This window comes from Schistocerca americana, chromosome 5, assembly GCF_021461395.2.
Source record: "Schistocerca americana isolate TAMUIC-IGC-003095 chromosome 5, iqSchAmer2.1, whole genome shotgun sequence".
NCBI classification, from domain to species: domain Eukaryota; kingdom Metazoa; phylum Arthropoda; class Insecta; order Orthoptera; family Acrididae; genus Schistocerca; species Schistocerca americana.
Genome location: NC_060123.1, coordinates 539,955,419 through 539,976,800, shown reverse-complemented (window position 1 = coordinate 539,976,800; position 21,382 = coordinate 539,955,419). Strand labels below are relative to the sequence as shown.

At 45.1% G+C, this 21,382-nt stretch overlaps 1 protein-coding gene across 3 annotated transcripts in view; it reads left to right on the top strand.

Moving 5' to 3' along the window:
- The window catches only part of LOC124615503 (lachesin-like), an 878,988-nt gene that overhangs the window by 630,206 nt on the left and 227,400 nt on the right, over nt 1-21,382 (top strand). For all 3 annotated transcript variants that reach the window (XM_047143457.1, XM_047143456.1, XM_047143458.1), the window contains exon 4: nt 12,865-12,986. In XM_047143457.1, the coding sequence (XP_046999413.1) occupies nt 12,865-12,986 (122 nt within the window). The remainder of the gene's footprint in view (nt 1-12,864; nt 12,987-21,382) is intronic.

Genomic DNA, 21,382 nt, shown 5'->3' with positions numbered 1-21,382 from the left:
AAATGCTTCGTAGCGTATAACAGCGGGAAGACAGGCAGACAAGCAAAATTCATTTATGAATGAGATTTTCACTCTGCAGCAGAGTGTATGCCGATATGAAACTTCTTGGCAGATTAAGACTGTGTGCCGGACCGAGACTCGAACTCGGGACCTTTGCCTTTCGCGGGCAAGTGCTCTACCATCTGAGCTACCCAAGCACGACTCATGCCCCGTCCTCACAACTTTACTTCCGCCAGTATCTCGTCTCCAACCTTCCAGACTTCACAGAACCTCTCCTGCTAACTCACACAGTTTCAATGGGCCAGAAAGTTTCATGATTCATTTAGCCTGCTTGATTTTGGCACAGCTTGCCCTAGATAGGACTAAAGCAGCCTGCCCGTTCTGCCGCTAACGTGCGGCTGCTTCCCTGCCTGGCCAACAGGCAAGCACGGCTAGGTTAAAAGTAAAATACGTACACCTATGGTGGAGGTATTTAGGGCATTCCCTCCGGTGAGAAGAATTGCCGAGGCTGTCGCAGCTGCGGGAAGGCGACCGCTGCAATGTCAGTACTTACGCGGGGTCGACGGCGTCCACAGCGCGCCGTGGCCAGCTGATAGGTCGATACCGGCGCCGGGTAATTGACAGCGGCGCGATTACCCACGCGTTATGAGCCGGACCGCCCTTTCATTGAGGCCGCCTCCCACCTAATGGGATTAATTTAACGGCCTGTCCCGCGTGTTCAGGGGCCAGTATACTGCCGCGCCGGTCCTTACGACTCCGCCACTTTCTTTAACGCTGCGGGCAATTCTCGGCCTAAGTGGGAGTTAAATATTTTACAAGCTCTTTGCACCGCGCGTAAAAAGTAAACTCTGTGTAGCGTTATTTTATGCCCAACTGCTCTCATTTAAGGATCCTTGAGAGAACCTGTCCGTCTTCAATTTCATCCTATTCCCACTGGGGAACTGCGTTGTTTTGCGAGTCCTTCTTTCCTATCATTAAATTGGCAGTTGACCTCCTAAGTGAAATACCCGTAAATAGTTTTCCCAGAGATACAAAGATAAGTAATACTGTAATGTGACTATATATGCTAGAAATGAAATGATAATTAAATGGACACCCTAGCTGCAAACAGGCGTTGATGTACTTCATTGGGGACATGTTGAAAATGTGTGCCCCGACCGGGACCTCCTGCTCACATGGCAGACGCTCTATCCATCTGAGCCACCGAGGGCACAGAAGATAGTGCGCCTGCAGGGACTTATCCCTTGCACGCTCCCCATGAGACCCACATTCCCAACATGTCCACACCACTACATTCGTAGTGCGCCTAATAGATGTTTGCCCATCATACTCATTACTCGTGACAGATTAATGCACCAAGTCCCGTACGAGTTCCGGCATAGCGTGTGCGTTCGCACAAGAAGGTCAATGGCCGGGAAGCCATATTTAGACTATATATGGCGGTAGTATCTGTTCCAGAAAGAACAGTTACCGTTGATGACCATGCAGCTTTGCTAGAAATGAAATGATAATTAAATGGACACCTTAGCTGCATATAGGCGTTGATGTACTTCATTGGGGAGATGTTGAAAATGTGTGCCTGTGTAATCACTGTAGTGTGATGTTACATAATTGATGAGAGTATCAAATAAGGAGGAGTAACGAAGACAGAGAACTATGGGAAGGAAACGTCTGAAACGGTTTGAGGAAGAGTACTGACAATTGTCTAACATATTTACGGATTTTCAAGGCTTCTTTAGACTGCATATTATTTCCCTCCTTTACTTCTCCATCCTTTACTTCTCCTTCTCTCTCTCCTTTTACCCTAATCCTTCTGTTTTCCATAGTCATTATTATTATCTTCCATCTTCACCCTCATCCTCATTCACATCCCAGTCCTCATCATTTTTCTCCTTCTCCGTCAACGTTTCATCATGACAGCAGGGACATATCTTAGGTTGTCAGATAGGTAAGTACTGGATATATCCCAGCAGCAGTACAGAGGCGTTGGGGCAGCGAAGGAGATGCTGGCTGAAATTGTCTAATAACTGACATAATTCCCAGGATTGGAAGAGCCGACAATTTTTAGTATTATCGCACTATCAGCCTGGTTGGTTGATTCGTGGAGAGTGGGAAGGGGGGGGGGGGGCGAGCGGTGGGGTGGGGGTGGGGGAGGGGGGAGGGACCAAACAGCGAGGTCATCGATCCCATAGGATTGCGAACTGATGGGAAAGGAAGTCAGCCGTGCCCTTTCAAAGGAAACATCCCGGCATTTGCCTGAAGAGATTTAGGGAAATCACGGAAAACCTAAATTAGGATGGTCGGACGCGGGTTTGAACCATCGTCCTCCCGAATGTGAGTCCAGTGTGCTAACCACTGCGCAACCTCTCTCGATGCACTATAGTTTGGCTTTAGCAATAGTAAAGGCACCAGAAAGGCCGTTCTGATGTTGCGGTTGGTAATGGAAAACAGAACGAAGAAAAATCAAGACTTTTCACAGGATTTGTCGACGTGGAAAAATTGTTCGTCGTTGTCAAATGGAGCGACACATTCTAAATCCTGAGAAAAATAGGGGTAAGCTATGGGGAAAGGCAGATAACATAAAATATGTGCAAGAACCAAGACGGAACAATAAAGCTGGAAGATCGAGAACTAAGTGCTCGGATTAAAAAAGGCGTAAGATAGGTATGTACTCCGCCATCCCTGCTGTTCAATCTACGCATCTCAAATGCTTCTGTTCCGGTTTTTGTACTGTCTATTATTATTCATTACCGTACAATGCTGAGCTCGAAATTAACATTCTCAGAAATTTCTTCCTCTTATTAAGGCCTATGTTTATTACCAGTAGACTTCCTTTGAAGTGGATTGCCCCCGTTGCCTGTACTATTCTGCCTTGTATGTCCCCCATGCTTCGTCAGTCATGGTTTATTTTGCTTCAAAGGTAACAGGACTCCTTAACTTCGTCTTCTGCATGATCAGCAGTTTTGATGTTAAGCTTCTTGCTGTTCTCATTTTGGCCACTTCTGCCACTATCGTTAAAGAGAAAATAAGTTTTGGCACATCCTGTCAGTATTATAGCCTGATTTCCGAAATCACCGAATCAGTTATACAGGATGATTAACAAGTTACTGTATACGCTTCGTGCGTGTAGTGTAAGCATGAAAGTGGGACCTAAATGTTAAATTCAGTTTTCCCTGAAGCTGTTTTATTATGACGCTTTATTTCATTTGTGGGCCGGTACAGGCTTTTCGCCATGTCGTGTTCATCTGCGTATCGACTGAAGTTGTTCACCCCTCTACAGTGCTCTATTGATTCTGCCATGAAATGCCTTTTTTTTTCTTCTTTACTTCGGTGTGTTCCGTTGTGTTCTATGGCGCTCTTGCAGTACGATGGCGCCAGACGTAAGACGTACATTCAGTCTATCGGCGATTCATTGATTGCAGTCATTGTGTACGCTATCATGGCGTACTCAAACAGTAAATAAGCGGGTGGGCACCTCCTTTATGGCGCACAAGAAACCAAAGCGCGAGCAACAAGATGACGGTATATGAAAATGTTTCCAAACAGAAGAGTACTAAACCATCAGGCTTTCACAGCTGTGGGCAGTCCTTTACGGGAATACGCCGTTCTTGGTGCACCTAAGTTAAGAGGGGGGTTTGAAAAGTTCTCGGAATCACCACAAGAGGTCAGCGCTAGCGCAACGAGTTGGTCACGTATTATTCATTGGGGGTTGCCTGTAAACACGTGCCACGTCAGTGTTCTTGGAAGAGCGCTGTGGCGGTGACGTGGCTCTGTTATTGTTCCCGCGCAGTGCTTTGCGAAGATGGAAGGAATCGAGATTCGTGCAGTGATCAGGTATTTCGTAGGGAAAGGTATGGAAGCTAAGGACATTCGTGCTGATTTCCAGAATACACTGAGCGGGGAGGGGGGGCTCTGCACTTTCATATTGAACTGTTGTGCCAAGTGGACAAATGAATTTAAATTTGGTCGGTAGAGTTTAGATGTTGATCCACGCTATGATCAGCTAAGATGTGTGACTACTCCAGATATTGCAAAAGTGCACAAAATCTTGATGGAGGATCGCCGATTGAAAGTGCATGAAATTGCTCACGCTTGCCATACGTCACCTGAAAGGGGATATCACATTTTAACTGAAGAATTAGAAATGAAAAAATTATCTGCGAGATGGGTGCCGCGACTCTTCCCGCGCCCGCACACATGTGCCGTCGCCATGGCAAAATTACAAATACTAAAGTATGAATTATTGCAACACCCGCCTTACTCACCTGATATGGCTCCGTCAGACTTCCATCTCTTCGCAAAACTGAAAATCTTTCTGGTGGTCTAAGATGCACTTCAAGCGAAGAATTGATAGCCGTAGTTGACAACTATTTTGTAGGCCCGGAGGAAACTCGTTTTCGAGATGGGATCAAGGCACTGGAACATCGTTGGACCAAGTGCATTAATCTACAAGGAGACTACATTGGAAAATAGAAATGGTTTCAGTGATGTAAGTACTTTTTTCCTATTCCGTTCCGAGAACTTTTCAAACCACCGTCGTAGTTTGGCCTCAAATGGAGGGAGTGGGTGTTACTATCATCCTGGATATATTAGATGAAGAGCCGACCACAAATACCCGCCGTATAAATGCCACTGTAAGGGGATCCTCAGTCAACCGTATGGCGTCTGCTTCAGAGACCACAAATTCACCCATTTCACCTGAAGGAGATATAGGAGCTAACACCTGGAGACTACCCTAGACGTTAGGATTTCTGTCAGTGTTTATTCGAGCACCCATGCTGCCGATCTAATGTTCGGTCGTCGGGTAAAATAAATATCGTCTGACTAGGGCCCTCCATTCGGTATACCGTTCGCCGCGTGCTAGTCTTTCGATTTGACACCACTTCGGTGACTTGCGTGTCGATGGGGATGAAATGATGATGATTAGGACAACACAACACCCAGTCCCTGAGCTGGGAATCGAACCCGGGCCATGAGAATTGACATTCCGTCACGCTGACCATTCAGCTACCGGGGGCGGACGGTCGTCGGGTAATGTTTAGAAATGACAATCTTTTTATCCGTGCAGGTATTGTAAATGCTCATAACGTTCTGCACGTGTGAACGTATGGGGCCGGCCGGAGTGGCCATGCGGTTCTAGGCGCTACAGTCTGGAGCCGAGCGACCGCTCCGGTCGCACGTTCGAATCCTACCTCGGGCATGGATGTGTGTGATGTCCTTAGGTTAGTTAGGTTTAATTAGTTCTAAGTTCTAGGCGACTGATGACCTCAGAAGTTAAGTCGCATAGTGCTCAGAGCCCTTTGAACGTATGGGAATCCTCGTCTAACTACACTACAGTGATGACAACATCGTTCTGCAGTGAACACTTGGTGGGGTATAGCGGGCAATCAGTTATTCTACAGCACCCGACGGGCAGTTGGACAGTAGTTGGAACATGAATTGGGTGGACTGCTTCATGATGTGCTATTCACTACCCGAACCAAGTTATGGCATATGGACGACGGTGCCCCTGAACGTTTCAGTCGGGAAGTAAGAGATTATCTCAAATGTTGCTTATCCCGATAAGTGGACAGGTCGTACAGGTTCAAATGGCTCTGAGCACTATGGGACTTAACATCTGAGGTCTTCAGTTCCCTAGAACTTAGAACTACTTAAACCTATCTAACCTAATCACATCACACACATCCATGCCCGAGGCAGGATTCGAACCTGCGACCGTAGCAGACGCGCGGTTCCGGACTGAAGCGCCTAGAACAGTTCGGCCACCCCAGCCGGCCCAAGATCGCACAGGACCCGTATCTTAATCGCCTGGATTTACACATTTGACTCCATGTTAAGGAGCTCGTGTATGGTGTTGCAACTGAGACAGTGTAGCACAACCATAGCAGCGAACTGATAATGGCTGTGAAGCTATGCGGAATGGAATGAACGGAGCCACTAATACTCCGAGAGCTGTAAGACTTTGAGTAAGTCATTGTCTTCGTCTACATGGACATCATTTTGAACATGTTCTGGGATGAATGCACTCTGCGTAGTTGTCGAATTTCGAGTCCCTTCGTGCCATTGTTTTCTGGAAAAGAATTAATTTTGTGTTGTTTGTTTTGCAGCTATGATGCCTACTTTACTGCATAAACCGGAAATCAAGCAATTTCAGACAACAGGCTTTAGCATTTTATGCTTGTTTTGATGCGTACATTGCACCCACGAATTGTGCAAAGCTACTTTTGAATCGCCCTGTACAAGAAGTTGTCTCTCTTGTCCATGCACTTACAATAAATGCACATTCCCGAGGGTTACAGATAGCCTTACGAACGTAACCGCAATTGGTTTGCTACCCGATTTCAGCAATCCAATGCCGATACGAGAGCGCGGAGCGCAGATCTCTGAACGCTGCTCCACGAAATCCTCTTGGAACAGTGTGCCATCAGCCGTTGCGTAAGCCTGGCAGGTACTTTTTGAATCGGTGTCTGACGCTGTTAGTCGCTGCGGTCAGTGACATTCATTAGTCAGGTAGCGGGCCGTGATTTCCGTCTGTGGCGCACACAGAGGGGAACGGGCCGGGCATACGCGAGTAGGCGGCGCGAGGTAGGCGTGGAGAGCCCGCCGGCTCACGGCTTTGTGTGCGAGATAATCCACCTCATTAGCGGGCCGCTAATGATACAGCCGTCGCCGCCGCCCGACGCCGCGCCTCATTAACATAATTAGGAAGAGTGTCGGTCGCTCTCGGCGCACTTCACCGATACGCGGTTCTGTCTATCAGACGCCGCTCACCACTCTGGCAAGGAGTCGCTCGCCCGAGAACAGCTGTCGAGCAGTGGGCGTAGTGTACCTACCGCTCCTCATCTAGCGGCGCTGCGCACTAATACGGCACGAAATCCATTTCAAGTATACCAGTAAGGACGAAAGTAACTTCAACATGACGCGTCACTACCAAGTGACGCACGAGGTGGGTGGCACTGACAACACCGCGAACTACCTGGCAACGCTGTGTTGTTCTTCTTGCGCAGCCGAGTTTCAGCTCCGTACAGTCATCAAACGATTTTTGAGAGAGCAGTCAGCGAAACGGTGTTTTTGTTGTGTGTTACAAAATTGAACAGCGGTCTTTAGAGCAACGCTATGTTATCAAGTTTTGTGTTAAACTTCGGGAGTCCGCGAGTGAAGCCTTTGAAAATTTGAATCATGCCTATGGGGGAAGATACCTTAACCTGATTATTTGCTGGCACAAATCATTTTTGGAATGCCGAGATAGCGTTGAACATGAACCTCGCTCAGCGAGAACTTCAAAATCCGACGATAACGTCGAAAGTGGGCGTTCTCTTCCTCGAGGACAAGCTGTCAACCAAGTGTTTTACATAAACGCACTTGAAACACTCCTAAAAGGGTGAGTCGAGGAAGACCGGATATTGCAGACAGGTGGGTGCTGCATCGTGACAACGCCCCATGTTAGACGGCCACTTCCATCGCGGAATTTTTACCTCAATGACACCCCTGTTGTTCCACATCCCCTTTGTTCACCTGATCTGCGATTTTGTGCCTTTTTTCTTGTTCCGAAATTGGAATCTATTTTTAACGGACGTTGTTTTGGCAATCTGGAGAACATTCAAAAGAATACGACAGACATGTTGAAGGCCCTACCATCTGGAGCCTTTCAGTGCTGCTACCGGTAATGGTAACAACCACTCCACCAGTGTATAGCATCCGAAGGAATTATTTTCAGGGGAACAATATTGTTGTTTAAAAAGCACAAAGACTCTGGTAGATAAAATCACTCTCATTACTTTTCTCTCAAATCTCGTAGCTACGTGAAACTTGGACAACACATAGAAAGAACTGCTACAGTATATTACAGAAGGTAATTGAAAGAAATACGCATGAGACGAAAAGGAATGACATTTTTATTCGGAGACAAATATTGCAACGCACATCACTTTTCATGATGGTCCTCTGGATTTTACACTACTGGCCATTAGAACTGCTACACCAGGATGAAATGCAGATGATAAACGGGTGTTCATTGGACAAATATATTGTACTAGAACTGACATGTGATTACATTTTCATGCGACTTGGGTGCATAGATCCAGAGAAATCAGTACCCAGAACAACCACCTCTGGCCGTAATAATGGCCTTGATACGCCTGGGCATTGAGTCAAACAGAGCTTGGATGGCATGTACAGGTACAGCTGCCCATGCATCTTCAACACGATACCACAGTTCATCAAGAGTAGTGACTGGCGTATTGTGACGAGCCAGTTGCTCGGCCACCATTGACCAGACATTTTCAATTGGTGAGAGATCTGGAGAATGTGTTGGCCAGGGAAGCAGTAGAACATTTTCTGTATCCAGAAAGGCCCGTACAGGACCTGTAACATGCGGTCGTGCATTATCCTGCTGAAATGCAGGGTATCGCAGGGATCGAATGAAGGGTAGACCACGGGCCGTAACACATCTGAAATGTAAGGTCCACTTTTCGAAGTGCCGTCAATGCGAACAAGAGGTGACAGAGACGTGTAACCAAAGGCACCCCCATACCATCACGCTGGGTGATACGCCAGTATGGCGATGACGAATTCACGCTTCCAATGTGCGTTCACCGCGATGTCGCCAAACACGGATGCGACCATCATGATGCTGTAAACTGATCCTGAATCCATCCGAATATATGACGTTTTGCCATTCGTGTACCCAGGTTCATCGTTGAGTACACCATCGCAGGCGCTCCTGTCTGTGATGCATCGTCAAGGGTAACCGCAGCCATGGTCTCCGAGCTGATAGTCCATGCTGCTGCAAATGTCGTCGAACTGTTCGTGCAGATGGTTTTTGCCTTGCAAACTTCCCCATCTGTTGACTCAGGGATCCAGACGTGGCTGCACGATCCCTTACAGCCATGCGGATAAGATGCCCATCATCTCGACTGCTAGTGATACGAGGCCGTTGGGATCCAGCACGGCGTTCCGTTTTACTCTCCTGAACCCACCGTTTCCGTAATCTGCTAACAGTCATTGGATCTCGACCAACGCGAGCAGCAATGTTGCGATACGATAAACCGCAATCGCGATAGGCTACAATCCGACCTTCAACAAAGTCGGAAACGTGATGGAACGCATTACTCCTCCTTACACGAGGCACCACAACAACGTTTCACCAGGCAACGCCGGTGAACTGCTGTTTGTGTATGAGAAATCGCTTTGGTATTTTCTTCATGTCAGCACGTTGTAGGTGTCTCCACCGGCGCCAACCTTGTGTGAATGCTCTGAAAAGCTAATAATTTGCATATCACAGCATCTTCTTCCTGTCGGTTAAATTTCGCGTCTGTAGCACGTCATCTTCGTGGTGTAGCAGTTTTAATAGCCAATAGTATACAAGTGTCGGGAATAGGTTCTTAGTTATGTGTGTGAACACCACGGACGGCAGTGCATGCTCTGCACTGTGCTTCAATGCTGGCTACGAGGTTGGTAAGTTCTTACGGTATGGCGTTCCATTCTTCCTCCAGGACAGTTGAGAACTGCTGTACGGTCGTTAGTGCACGTGGACGTGCTGAAATACGTCACCCTACCGCGCTCCAAAGGTGGGATTTAAAACCTAGGAACGGACAGGACACTAAATTCGCCGAATATCCTCTCGTGTCAAGAACTCGTTGGCCTACGCTGATCGATGAAGTAGTCCGTTGTAATCGATATAAACTGGCCAGGTACGAGCAGGACCCGCACAGTAAGGATTCCGTAAAAACGTGAGTGTGTATGTAGGCAGTTCTTCTGTTCCGGGAAGCGAGAACCTCGACGATTTTTGCCTGTTGTCGACAGTAATACTCGCAACATGTCGGTCTTAGGGATTGTAAGTATGTATAAACGTTTTAAAGTCAAAATTGAAGTCGGATGCAAATGACAAAACTAATTTTTTGTCGTGTGACGTAATTGCGAACAGTATTCTAATTTTTTCCCTTTCTTATATTAAGAAACCTTTCTTCTTGCCAAGTTTCACGATCGTACGTCAACAGGAAGTACTATACAGGTTTTACTGAGTGAATTTGTGAGTACTAAAATATGTGACATAAATGGCCGTTGTTCTGACTGCGTTGACTTAGAAGGCTTAACTTTTTTACAACACCAAAGGGCCGTAACCTTAGTATGTGACATTAATTTCAGTATGATACGTCTACCTGTTACTGAGAAATTTGGTCTTAACGAATGGAGGAACCGTCAGTCAGGCTGTAAATTCCAAAAGTCCTTTTCCGTGTTTTATAATTAAAAATTAACAATTTAGGACTTTACCTTTATTTGTAGCGCAGAACCTCGCCAAATGTCATGCGAAACAATTCTGTGAGCACCATCAAACTCCTAGTCACAACTTGTCCTTCTTCCAGATATCAGATGGTTCGTCTTAGTGTGAAGTCGTCCAAACATTGTTCGCGAGCTGTGTTTTAATGGCGAACACCACCACAGTGAGCCGTAACTACCCGCTAATATACACACACACTGTCTTTTTCTGTTCCTTCAACTTACTTGTGCTGTGCGTCCTGCCCCATTTAGCGCTCTAATTACGTTGACCTCACACCATGTGACGTCCGATTTTCTCGGCACGACTGGGAGACCTCTGGCATCTTTCTACCGGACTTTCATTTATTTCCACCTGGTAGGTAATATGTTATGTTCCTATATCTGTCGTGTCCATTAGTTTTGCAGAGCAGCGTAGAATATGTTTTTCTTTTGCTTTCACGGTGTACTCAATTAATGTAAGTGAACCCATAAATTAGTTATTATTTGTACCAGCATCGGAAATATGTTATCCATAAAATTACCACCGGGAATGTCTCTGAAACGAAACAGAATGCTCTTACTCTCGTTTTCCACATGCACCAACCACTCACGCGAATTCTGTATAAGTTTGTAACATTGCTGCTACTCGTCGTACGCTCTGAACACCTTCGGATATCCTACACATTCCAAAAACTTGACACTTGCCGACTAGTGGTTTAATCTGTGTCATCCCTGAAATTTGTAGCAGAGCGTGATCAGAAAAGAGATCGCTTGATAGAACACATTCCGAGGCATTAAAAATCATCAACTTGTAATGCAGGGATGAAAATTAATTAAACATTAAATGCCTAACAAACAGAATGTATCGTGGTAAACTGTTATTCCTATCGGGAGAATAAATTACACTGGCAGAACCAGTCTAGGATGCAGTACCATCAACTGTCAGACGAGCGAAAGCTCAGCAATTTGACAGAAACATGGTTGCAAACTGTTATTTATTGATTGGTTGCTGTCGTTACATACACCCTAGAAGATATTTTAGTTAGTTTTTCACAGTTATTTTTACTGTTAAAATAGACTGTGCCACACAAACGCTATGCCAGATCGTGGACATAATACAACAAAAGTAATTATGTCGCGTACCGATCAAAAGATAGAGATTTCCCGAACTGTGACGAAAACTCTTCGAACAGTCCGAGTCGTGCTCAAACACAGCTCTACTTGAAACAGCGAAAACTGAAGTGAAACAACAGAAGCCGAATTCTCAAAAACCACAGCGAGATGCTTACAGCAAAATGTAACAATAGGTGGCCCAACTAACAATCTTTTCATACAAATGAAGACGTATTCATTCGTCGCATTTCCTTGTCGCCCAGTGATTGAAATATGCCCTTCGATTTAAGGTGACTGCCGTTTCCCTGGCAGCTGGCATTCCGTTTGAGCGTCAACAGGCCACAGTGACCATTACTTTGTGTGGCGGGTATTAAACGCCCTGGACGACGCCGGGCTCTGCAGCTAATTGTGCATAAAATGGAAACAACAGAGGCTAACACACGGAAGCATACTACTAAGGAATTTAGTACTTCGACCTTCTGCTAGTCATTGTCTATGTCAGTGTGATTATGCTGACTGAGTGAACTGATGGCTTTTAGCTGTTTACTGCTTCAATAAGGTCGATTTTGTCTAATTTGAACCTCGGGTATCCGACGGGGTAGCGTCGTAGTTTCTCCACAGTATTTCGGCAGACGTACACGCTGCCATCGTCAGGTGGTTCCTGACGAATGCTGTGCTGTTCCTCTCGGCGCCCTATATGTACTAGCCGTTACCCCCTCCACCGTTCCTTTCCTGGTGTCTTCGGTGAGGCCGACGCGGCGGCTACTGGAGGTGGTGGGGGAAGCGGCGCCTGGGTCTGAACTGGGGTCTGCAGTCTCCCTGCTGCCGCCAACGGGGGCGGTCCACGATCTCTGGGACCGCACTTTCTCTCCAGGCTGAGTGCAAGTTTCCAAGCCTGACTAAGTTGAAGGCCGCTGTCTTTATTAATTAGGTCGTCCTGTAGTCGGATTTCGATGGCCTCTTTACTAAAGAGGCCATCGAAATCCGACTACAGGACGATCTAATTAATACACACACACACACACACACACACACACACACATACACAGAGAGAGAGAGAGACCTCTGAAAGATTCGTAACCGCCAGGAACACCTTAAACTGCTCGACTGTCAGCCATCTTGTTTTTACACCTTCAACTGTTACTAAAGAGGCCATCGAAATTCGTCTACAGGACTGCAGACCCCAGTTCAGACCCAGGCGCCGCTTCCCCCACCACCTCCAGTAGCCGCAGCGCCGGCCGCACCTGAAGGTGGCAGTGTGTACGTCTGCCGAAATATTGTAGAGAAATTACGACGCTACCCGGTCGGATACCCGAGAACTGTTCAAATTGTAAATACGCCGCGAAAACTTCAGATCGCATGTCGATATTGTCTATTCATACTATCATTTTGAAATTGTTTCACATCGTCTCTTACAACAGTGCGCAAAGTTAGAATTGTTTCTTATTACTTACAGACGAATTGTTATATGTGTTTTTGGTCTGTGTGTCGCAGTTCCGCCGAGCATCCGCATGTCGCCAGCGGACGGAGAGCTGAAGGCGCGGAAGGGTGGCACGGTGACGCTGGAGTGCAAGGCTTCCGGCAATCCCGTGCCCAGCATCATCTGGACCAGGAAGGTGAGTGCCCAGCTACCGTAGCGGGGCGCAGCTCCATCACTGGGACGCCCTCTTCTGGTTCGCCTTCAGAGTACTTCTACTCCCACAGCCTAAAAGCCGCTACTACCTGTTGCAGTTCACACTGAGTACACAGCAAGTTACAGGGTGACGATTATTGAACTATACGAAATAACATCGTCATAATTTCAGAATGATTTGCGTTAGGACGTTGAAACTGCACGGTTAGCACGGAGCATCATCGGAATTAGTGTGCGAATGCGTGGTTTGGTTTAGCGACGAACTCCACTTTCATCTGGTCAATAAGCAAAATTGGCGCATTTGGGGGACTGAGAATCCGAGTTTCGCGATCGAGAAGTTTCTTCAACCTCAACTGGTGGCTGCGTGGTGTGCAGTGTCCAGTCATGGAATAATCGGTGCGATATTCCTTGATGGCACGGTGACTACCGAACGGTGATTGAAAGATTTGGAAAATGATTTCATCCACTTTATCCAAAGTGACTCTGATTTCGACAAGATGTGGTTCATGCAAGACGGAGCTCGACCCCATCGAAGCAGGAGAGTGTTTGATGTCTGGGGGGAGCACTTTGGGGACCGCATTCTGTCTCTAGGATACCCAGGGGCCACTGGCATGGGCCTCGATTCGCCACCATATTCTGCGGATCTGAACACATGACACTCCTTTTTGAGGGGATGTGTTAAGGTGTACAGCACTAACCCCAAAACCATTGCTGAGCTGAAAACAGCCCTCATTTCAGCGGGTCATGCAGAATTTCGCTATTCGTCGGCGCCACATCATCGCCAATGATGTCAGGCATATCGAACACGCCTAACCTAAATCCGAATACCTGTAGTGACGTTTACATGTTGAATGAAGTGTGTGCACGCCGTAGTTTGTAACTAATTTACTTTTTTTCATATAGTTCAATAATTGTTGCCCTGCTTTACTCCAGTAATAAGGCCTCAAATTGGTCCCTTTTGGGTGAAATTTGATCCATGAATGAACAGCGAAGCGGTACAGCTAGAGTTAAAGAAATATGAGGCAGTAAGCAATTCTTCAGAGCGCAACATAACGGATAAAAGGGCGTTTAACATAAATTAAAGGACGATAAGTAGCAATCAAGAACTTCAATCGTCCTAATGCAGCCTATCAGTGGACAGTGCGCAAAGGAATTAAAAAATCACATTTTCTAAACCTCTAGCCGCGCGGGATTAGCCGAGCGGTCTAAGGCGCTGCAGTCATGGACTGTGCGGCTGGTCCCGACGGAGGTTCGAGTCCTCCCTCGGGCATGGGTCTGTGTGTTTGTCCTTAGGATAATTTAGGTTAAGTAGTGTGTAAGCTTAGGGACTGATGACCTTAGCAGTTAAGTCCCATAAGATTTCACACACATTTGAACAATTTTTAAACCTCTTAATTGTTTGCCATTGCGACGAGTAGTTTGAATTTTGGCTCAAAGACGAGTACTTCTTTCCTCTCTAATGGTACAATATCGTGGCGCCCTGCGACGTCACCATCGGGCACTACGAGCTTCAAACAACGAGGTATCGACACATGCGAGATAAAGGCCATAACTCAGAAGTTAACGTGACGTGTAAGGTTGGATAATGATGTCACATTGGCATCACATTTCAACACAATACTGCCCAACGCCTCCGTGGACGTATCACGCTATGGAAAGGTCGTCGCAGACCCTCTTATCCACATATCACTCCTTCTTTTTGACGTTTCTGCGTTGGATATTAGAACCGCAACGCCCAGCGTCGATATCACCCGATTTCCTTATGTGTTGGCAAGGAAAACCTCCCAGACACACCGCTGCTCAGAATCGACACGGGAAGACCTCACTGGTTGGCATAAAGGGCGTCAATGAAACTACCCACTTCCTTGAGACGTTGATTCCCACACATTTTGCGGTGGAAAACGACAGTCCGCACTGCAGTGAGTAAGAGGGAGATGTTCTTCACAACCTTTGACACTGCTGACATCCTCGGAAGTCTCCACCCTTCTCTAGGGATATTGTAGGGGTATCATAAGAAAACCGTGTGCTTTCAACACTGGGCGTCGCGTTTGTAGCCCCCATCGTATGGCGTGAAAAGAAGGATTGGGGTGTAGGTGGGGGTCGCTGAGACGACCTACTCATCCTGTGACACGTCCGCGGTACCGTTGGGCAGAACTGTGGTGAAGTTTGGTGGCAATGTGATGTCATTAAATCACATTACGCGGCACACGAGCTTCTGAGCTGTGGCCTTGTCTCCCATACTTCCGCGCATTGCTGTTTGAAGCGCTGTCGAGCCCTAGACTCCTAGAGTGTCGTTGCAGGGCGACAGGTTTTGCACCGTCAGAGAGGAAGGTTGTACGTACCTTTGAGCCAAATTTCAAACATGCTTCGCAATATAGATGTAGCTCTCCTTGTAGGAAACAAGCATACCATATAAATGAATACACAGCCCTCTGCAATGGAACTCTGTTCTCTGCCCTCAAAGAATTATTAGACAAGACCAACATATAGAGCTCTCATCCCCCACCACCACCCCACCCCTCCAACTTCCCCCCTCCCACACACACACACACACACACACACACACGCACAAAAAAATCCTAAACGTACAGTCTCTCTCTCTCTCTCTCTCTCTCTCTCTCTCTCTCTCTCCCTCCCTTTTTACACACACACGCACCACGCACATACACACACACACACACACACACACACACACACACACACACACACAAAACCACAGAGACTTCTGAAAGATTCGTAACCGCCAGGAACACCTTAAACTGTTCGACTGTCAGCCATCTAGTTTTTACACCTTCAACTGTTCCACTGCCCGCCATGTTTGTTTTTACAGCTGGTAAACACTGAACCAGTGACATTGACAGTGACAGTGGCAACTCAATATATAGTGTTTGACAGTGATGAAGATGAGGAAAAAGAAAATGTAAGTGAAACTTTATTTAGTTAAGTTCAGGCATAGAAATAACATTTTTCAAATCGTAATTTTTGGCTTAAATAATTTATCTACTTTAAGTTGTAAGTGGTTGCAGATGATAAACTGTGGAACAAAACAGTCACTGTCGAAACACAACACATCAGAAAAACCACACCATATGGTAAAAAGTTATGTGTTTTTTTTCAAATATCTGTATTTGCGATTTAAAAACCAGAAGTTACATGTATACAAACTGTAAAGAACATTCTTTATGTTTAACAGATGAAAAATAAAAGCTCACTGAAGCTGCTGCAACTGCAGTGAAACATGTTTGGGTTAAAAAACAAAATTGTGGTCTCTATCCAAAAACATACGTATTGTAACAGAAAACACGGAAAAAAGACCTTGAACCCCAAGATGATCAGTTGCACTTGACAATGACAAGAAAATGATTCACTGAAAAACAAAATCTCAATGCATTCATTGATGCAGCAGGTGTCTCGGTATTCTCTGTTAGTTGCGCTTACTTTGTTTGGCTGAAAATTTCAAATAAAAGGAAAAAAAATCTTCTTTATGTATGGAAGACAGTTTATTTATGTTCTGCTTGCACCTGATACTCGCATAAAAAAGTGAGCACATGAGCCAAGGAGCTTAAAAATTAATGGGATTGAAAGATAGCTCCAGGATCGAAAGTAGTTCGCGAGATATTTTAAATTAATTTCAGTTATTATCCAGAAAAGAGACACGAAAATTTATCTACAGCAGATGCATACGTCCTTTAAAGGACCACATTCACAAAAAACAGAAAAAACAGCATATGCTTCACACCTCATAGTACTATTTAGACAGTGGGAAAGTAACGCCATCTGTTCAACAAATACGCGATTCAAACACCTAATCTTGCTCTCATGGATATGCAGTTGCACCAGCATGCTCGGCAGATGCACCTGGAAATCGTGTGCAATGGCACACAAGCAAGAAACCATCTCACCAGTAATCCTAGAAGCTGCATCCAGAGAATGCTCATCTACTCGTTTAATAATTCACAAGACGTAATTCTGAACTTAACAAATCGTCAGAAGGCAATACGATGTAAACAGCGGGCAATGGAGACCGAAAGAGGAGCAGCAGTAGATAATAGACTGCCCAGAAATCCACGCTGCCAACCAAATAACGCTGCGCCAAGCAACCTGATTGGCTGACAAATTTCCACGCTCGAAGAACAACCTGAAGACAGACTTCTTCACTGCTCATTCAAAGCCTTCTCTTTGAGTTATACGAATTGTTCGTACTTAATACATTGACACCTAAAATGAAAGACTATCATAACAGATGGCACCACAACACACCCCAAACAACATCGAATGAGGAAGACTTCCAGGCAAATAAAACAAAATCGACGCCAGACCAGGACTCGACACAAGATTTCCTGCTTACTATGAGCAATCGCCTTAACATTCAGGAATCTGAGTGCGCCTCCTAGACTGCCTTAGCCTTGTTGCCACTTGTTTTATTACTTTTGAACAAATGCAGAACGCTGTTCATATCGTAATAGGTGCACCAGAGGTAGAAGTATGATGGACAGCCGTTTATGCCCTGACACTGAAATATATATCCATTTCACTGACATGAAGTGAATGGAGGTCACGACACATTCACTACATTCGAGTTCAGCATTTCCGAGCGTTCTCCACTGACACATTTTCACGCCCAAGTCTCTTCCTTAACTTCAACCCCTTTTACCTCCATCCACGTCATGAAACTCATTCAGCTAACACGGGGAAATACGATAAAGTAACACAATCACCAGTCTTCAGTCACTGAAACTGAAATGTATTGGTTACGACACACTCAGATCCATCGTATGGTGTATTTCTTAAATTTAGTTTTTCAGCAGTGATACACCTCAATATTTTCTAACGCAACGAAAAGTTTCGGCGAGTAGTATAAATTAACTTTAAATTTGCCACAGAAAAAAGTTGTTTTCAGGTCGATTAACGTTACACCATCTACAATTTTGCTCTACTGGCTTTGCAACTGGCAGTGATTATTTACAAAACACTTACGTACGTTTTTATCACCCAGGTATTCTAATGAAACTACGAAGAGAAACGAGACCACATCTGGCAATAAGATATTTTGTACCTAGTTAATAAAATTATTTGGCTGACATATAAGTATCTAAGAAACACATTTTAATACCTTTCACATTTTTGTTAATTTATGTAATAGTGCAACAAGGTGAAAACAAACCTCATCATCTGAAGACACCTGTCACACAATGTTTCCAATTATTTGTTGGACGTATTGAGATCTCTGTCTTCCGCTTTTACCCTACACAGCTCCGTATAGTAGCAAGGACATTATTCCCCAATGTCATAACACATATCGTTCTTCCTCTCAATATTTTACATATATTTCTCTCCTCGACGATTCTTCAGAGATTTCTCATTTAATATTTTCTCAGCCCGTCTAATTTTTAGCATCCTTCTATAGCACCAAATCCCAATTCTGTTTTTTCCATAGCCCGTAATTAATTACTATACAACGCTGTGATCCAGACGTACGTTGTCAGAGATTTCTTTTTCAAATGAAGCAGTATCTTTTGTACCAGGAGACAGATTTGGACCAGGGAAGTCCTGTTCGCCTCTGCTTCTCATTCTTTTTACTTCACCCGTCTTGTATTTTGCTTCCAAGGTAACCGAAATCCTTCACTTTCCAATTCGTGGACTCCAATTTTGGTGTTATGCGAACCATTAGTTTCATTTATGCTATTCCTCTTTAGTTTCGTGTTTCTTCGAGTTAGTTTCAGTACATATTCTGTACTCATTAAATTTTTCGTTACATTCACCATATCGTGTAATGGTGCTTTGCCTTCACTGAGGACAGCAACGTCATCAAGGAATCTAATCATATTTTTTCACCCCGAATTTTAATCCTGCTTTTGACTGTTTCTTTTATTTCCATTGCTTTTTCGATGTATAGATTTAGCACTAGGTGCCAGTTACTGGATCCCTGTCTTAAACGGTTTTCAGTCCGCCAACTTCCTTCTAGGTCTTTCTTTCTTATTGTCCTATGTTGGTTTTTACCATATGTTTTTTCCGCTGCAGCTTACCTCTATTTTTCTCAGAATTTAGATAATCGTCGACGCTTTATCTAGATCGTTAAATCCTATGAAGAAGTCTTGATTTTTCCTAAGTCTTGGTTTTCATCACCAAGCGCAATGTCAGAGCAGCCTTCCTGGTGCTTTCCTAATAGATTCTGTTTTCTTTTTCATACTTCTGTATATTATTCTTCTCCTCAGTTTGGATACATGAACTATTACGTTGTCTATACGATAATTCTCGCACATATCTAGGTTTTCCATCTTCGTAATTGTGTAGATGATGTTTTGAAAATATGATGGTATTTAATATTTTGTCTGTCTATCTATATCTATGTCTTAACAAATATTTTCCAAAGGGTAATCTCCTAGCCGGTTTCATATTCTACCTGTCCTTCCAATTTTAAACAACCTTGTATAGCGGTGCTCATCGAATTATTCAGAGCTCTTTCTTTTCAGGTTTCCTAAACTGCATAATTCACTTCCCTACAATGCTGTACTTCCTCAGTACCGATGATTGATACTAACAGACTTGCTTTAGTGGAAAGTACCTACCTTGTCTGACCTAGTTTGCTTAATATGCCCCCGTTATATCGTTCGTCATTAGTTATTTAGTTTCCAAGGCGCACAGTTACTGGTTGAGATTTATTTCACAGCTCAATTAAGCTTACTCGTCTTTCTTACTATCAATCCCATGTTCTCATATAACTGTTTACCTTTCCTTTCCAATCCTACAGCTTTAAAACCACCCTTTTCATTAAATTTTCATCTCCTTTTACATACTGTTCATATGCTGCAGTATCCTTACATTCTTTCTCCACCTCCTCAGCTGCCTGTCATATCGGAATGTATACCTGAACTAGTGTTGCTGATATTGGTTTGCTATCGATTCTGATGCGGATAACCCTATCCCAGAATAGTTCACAGTAATTCATTCTCTGACTGTCTTCCTATTCATGACAAATACTACTCCCGTTATACCATATTCTGACGCTGTGAATATTACACTAAATTCATCTGATCATAAATTTTCGTTTTCTTTCCTTTTAACTTCTGGTAGTATATCTAGACTGAACAGTTCTATTTCCTTTTCAGATTTTCTAGCTTCCCTACCACATTCAAACCTCTGACATTTCACCCTCCAACTTACCTTATCGTCTGTTACTCAGTCACTTTTGCAAGGTTTATGCCTTGACGAACCTCTTCTCGGGCTAGTGGCCAATGGAGATCTCCACGCTTTCACAATTACAGGCCACACGTGCTGTGGATACACATCGTGCCACTTTAACACAGTGGTTCCCATTGCTTTCTGCATATTTATGCCACTGATATTGCTGATTCTTTCGCCTTGTAGGGGAAGTTTCCAGCCCTAGGCCACAAGGTTCCCCGAACTTCTGTCTGCCCCTCTACCCTCTTTGTCAAGGTCTTTGGCAGAACGAGGTTGACTCCTTATACCTGGAGCCTTCGATCGCCACTGCGACTTTCATTCAAAATCTGTGCAGTGGCTGAGTACCACTATACCACTGTTAGAAGTGCGCAAGCAGTTTTCATTTCAGAACTAGGTGATATTAGAAGGTAACTTCTTGCACGCAATTTATCAGGAGTCCATACTGAGCCGTCAAATAAGAACGTATTGCACCTATTGATCAAGGCGTCTACGTCGTGTCCTTGACAGCTGCTGTAATTAGTCCATATTGCTGATCCTGCATAAACGCGGGACAGGGCTCAAGGTATATATATATATATATATATATATATATATATATATATATATATATCTTGAGCCATGTCCCGCGTTTATGCAGGGTCGGCCATGGTTAATCGGATGTGGCGTGTTAATTTAAGGAGTGGCAAGATGCCCTACCTGTCGCCATCCCATACCCCCCGGGACGAAATTAGTGTACCCCAACTGTCTGCATCTAGTGTAAGCCATGGAAGAGTGCGAATGGCTTCAGATGTCTGCGAGTCGTGTAACTGAGGCGGAACGTGGGGACCAGCTCGATATTCACCTAGCAGGATGTGGAAAACCGCATAAAAACCACATCCAGGCTGCCTGGCACACCCGACCCTCGTCGTTAATCCGCCAGGCGGATTAGATCCGGGGCAGGCGCGCCTACCCGAATGCAGGAAGCAGCGCTCTCGGTTACCCTGGCGGGTAGAACGTAACATATCTGACAATATCGAATAGCGTTACAAGAAATACCCATCGGTACAATTTGTGTCCTTCCCCCATGAACCATGGACCTTGCCGTTGGTGGGAAGGCTTGCGTGCCTCAGCGATACAGATGGCCGTACCGTAGGTACAACCACAACGGAGGGTTATCTGTTGAGAGGCCAGACAAACGTGTGGTTCCTAAAGAGGGGC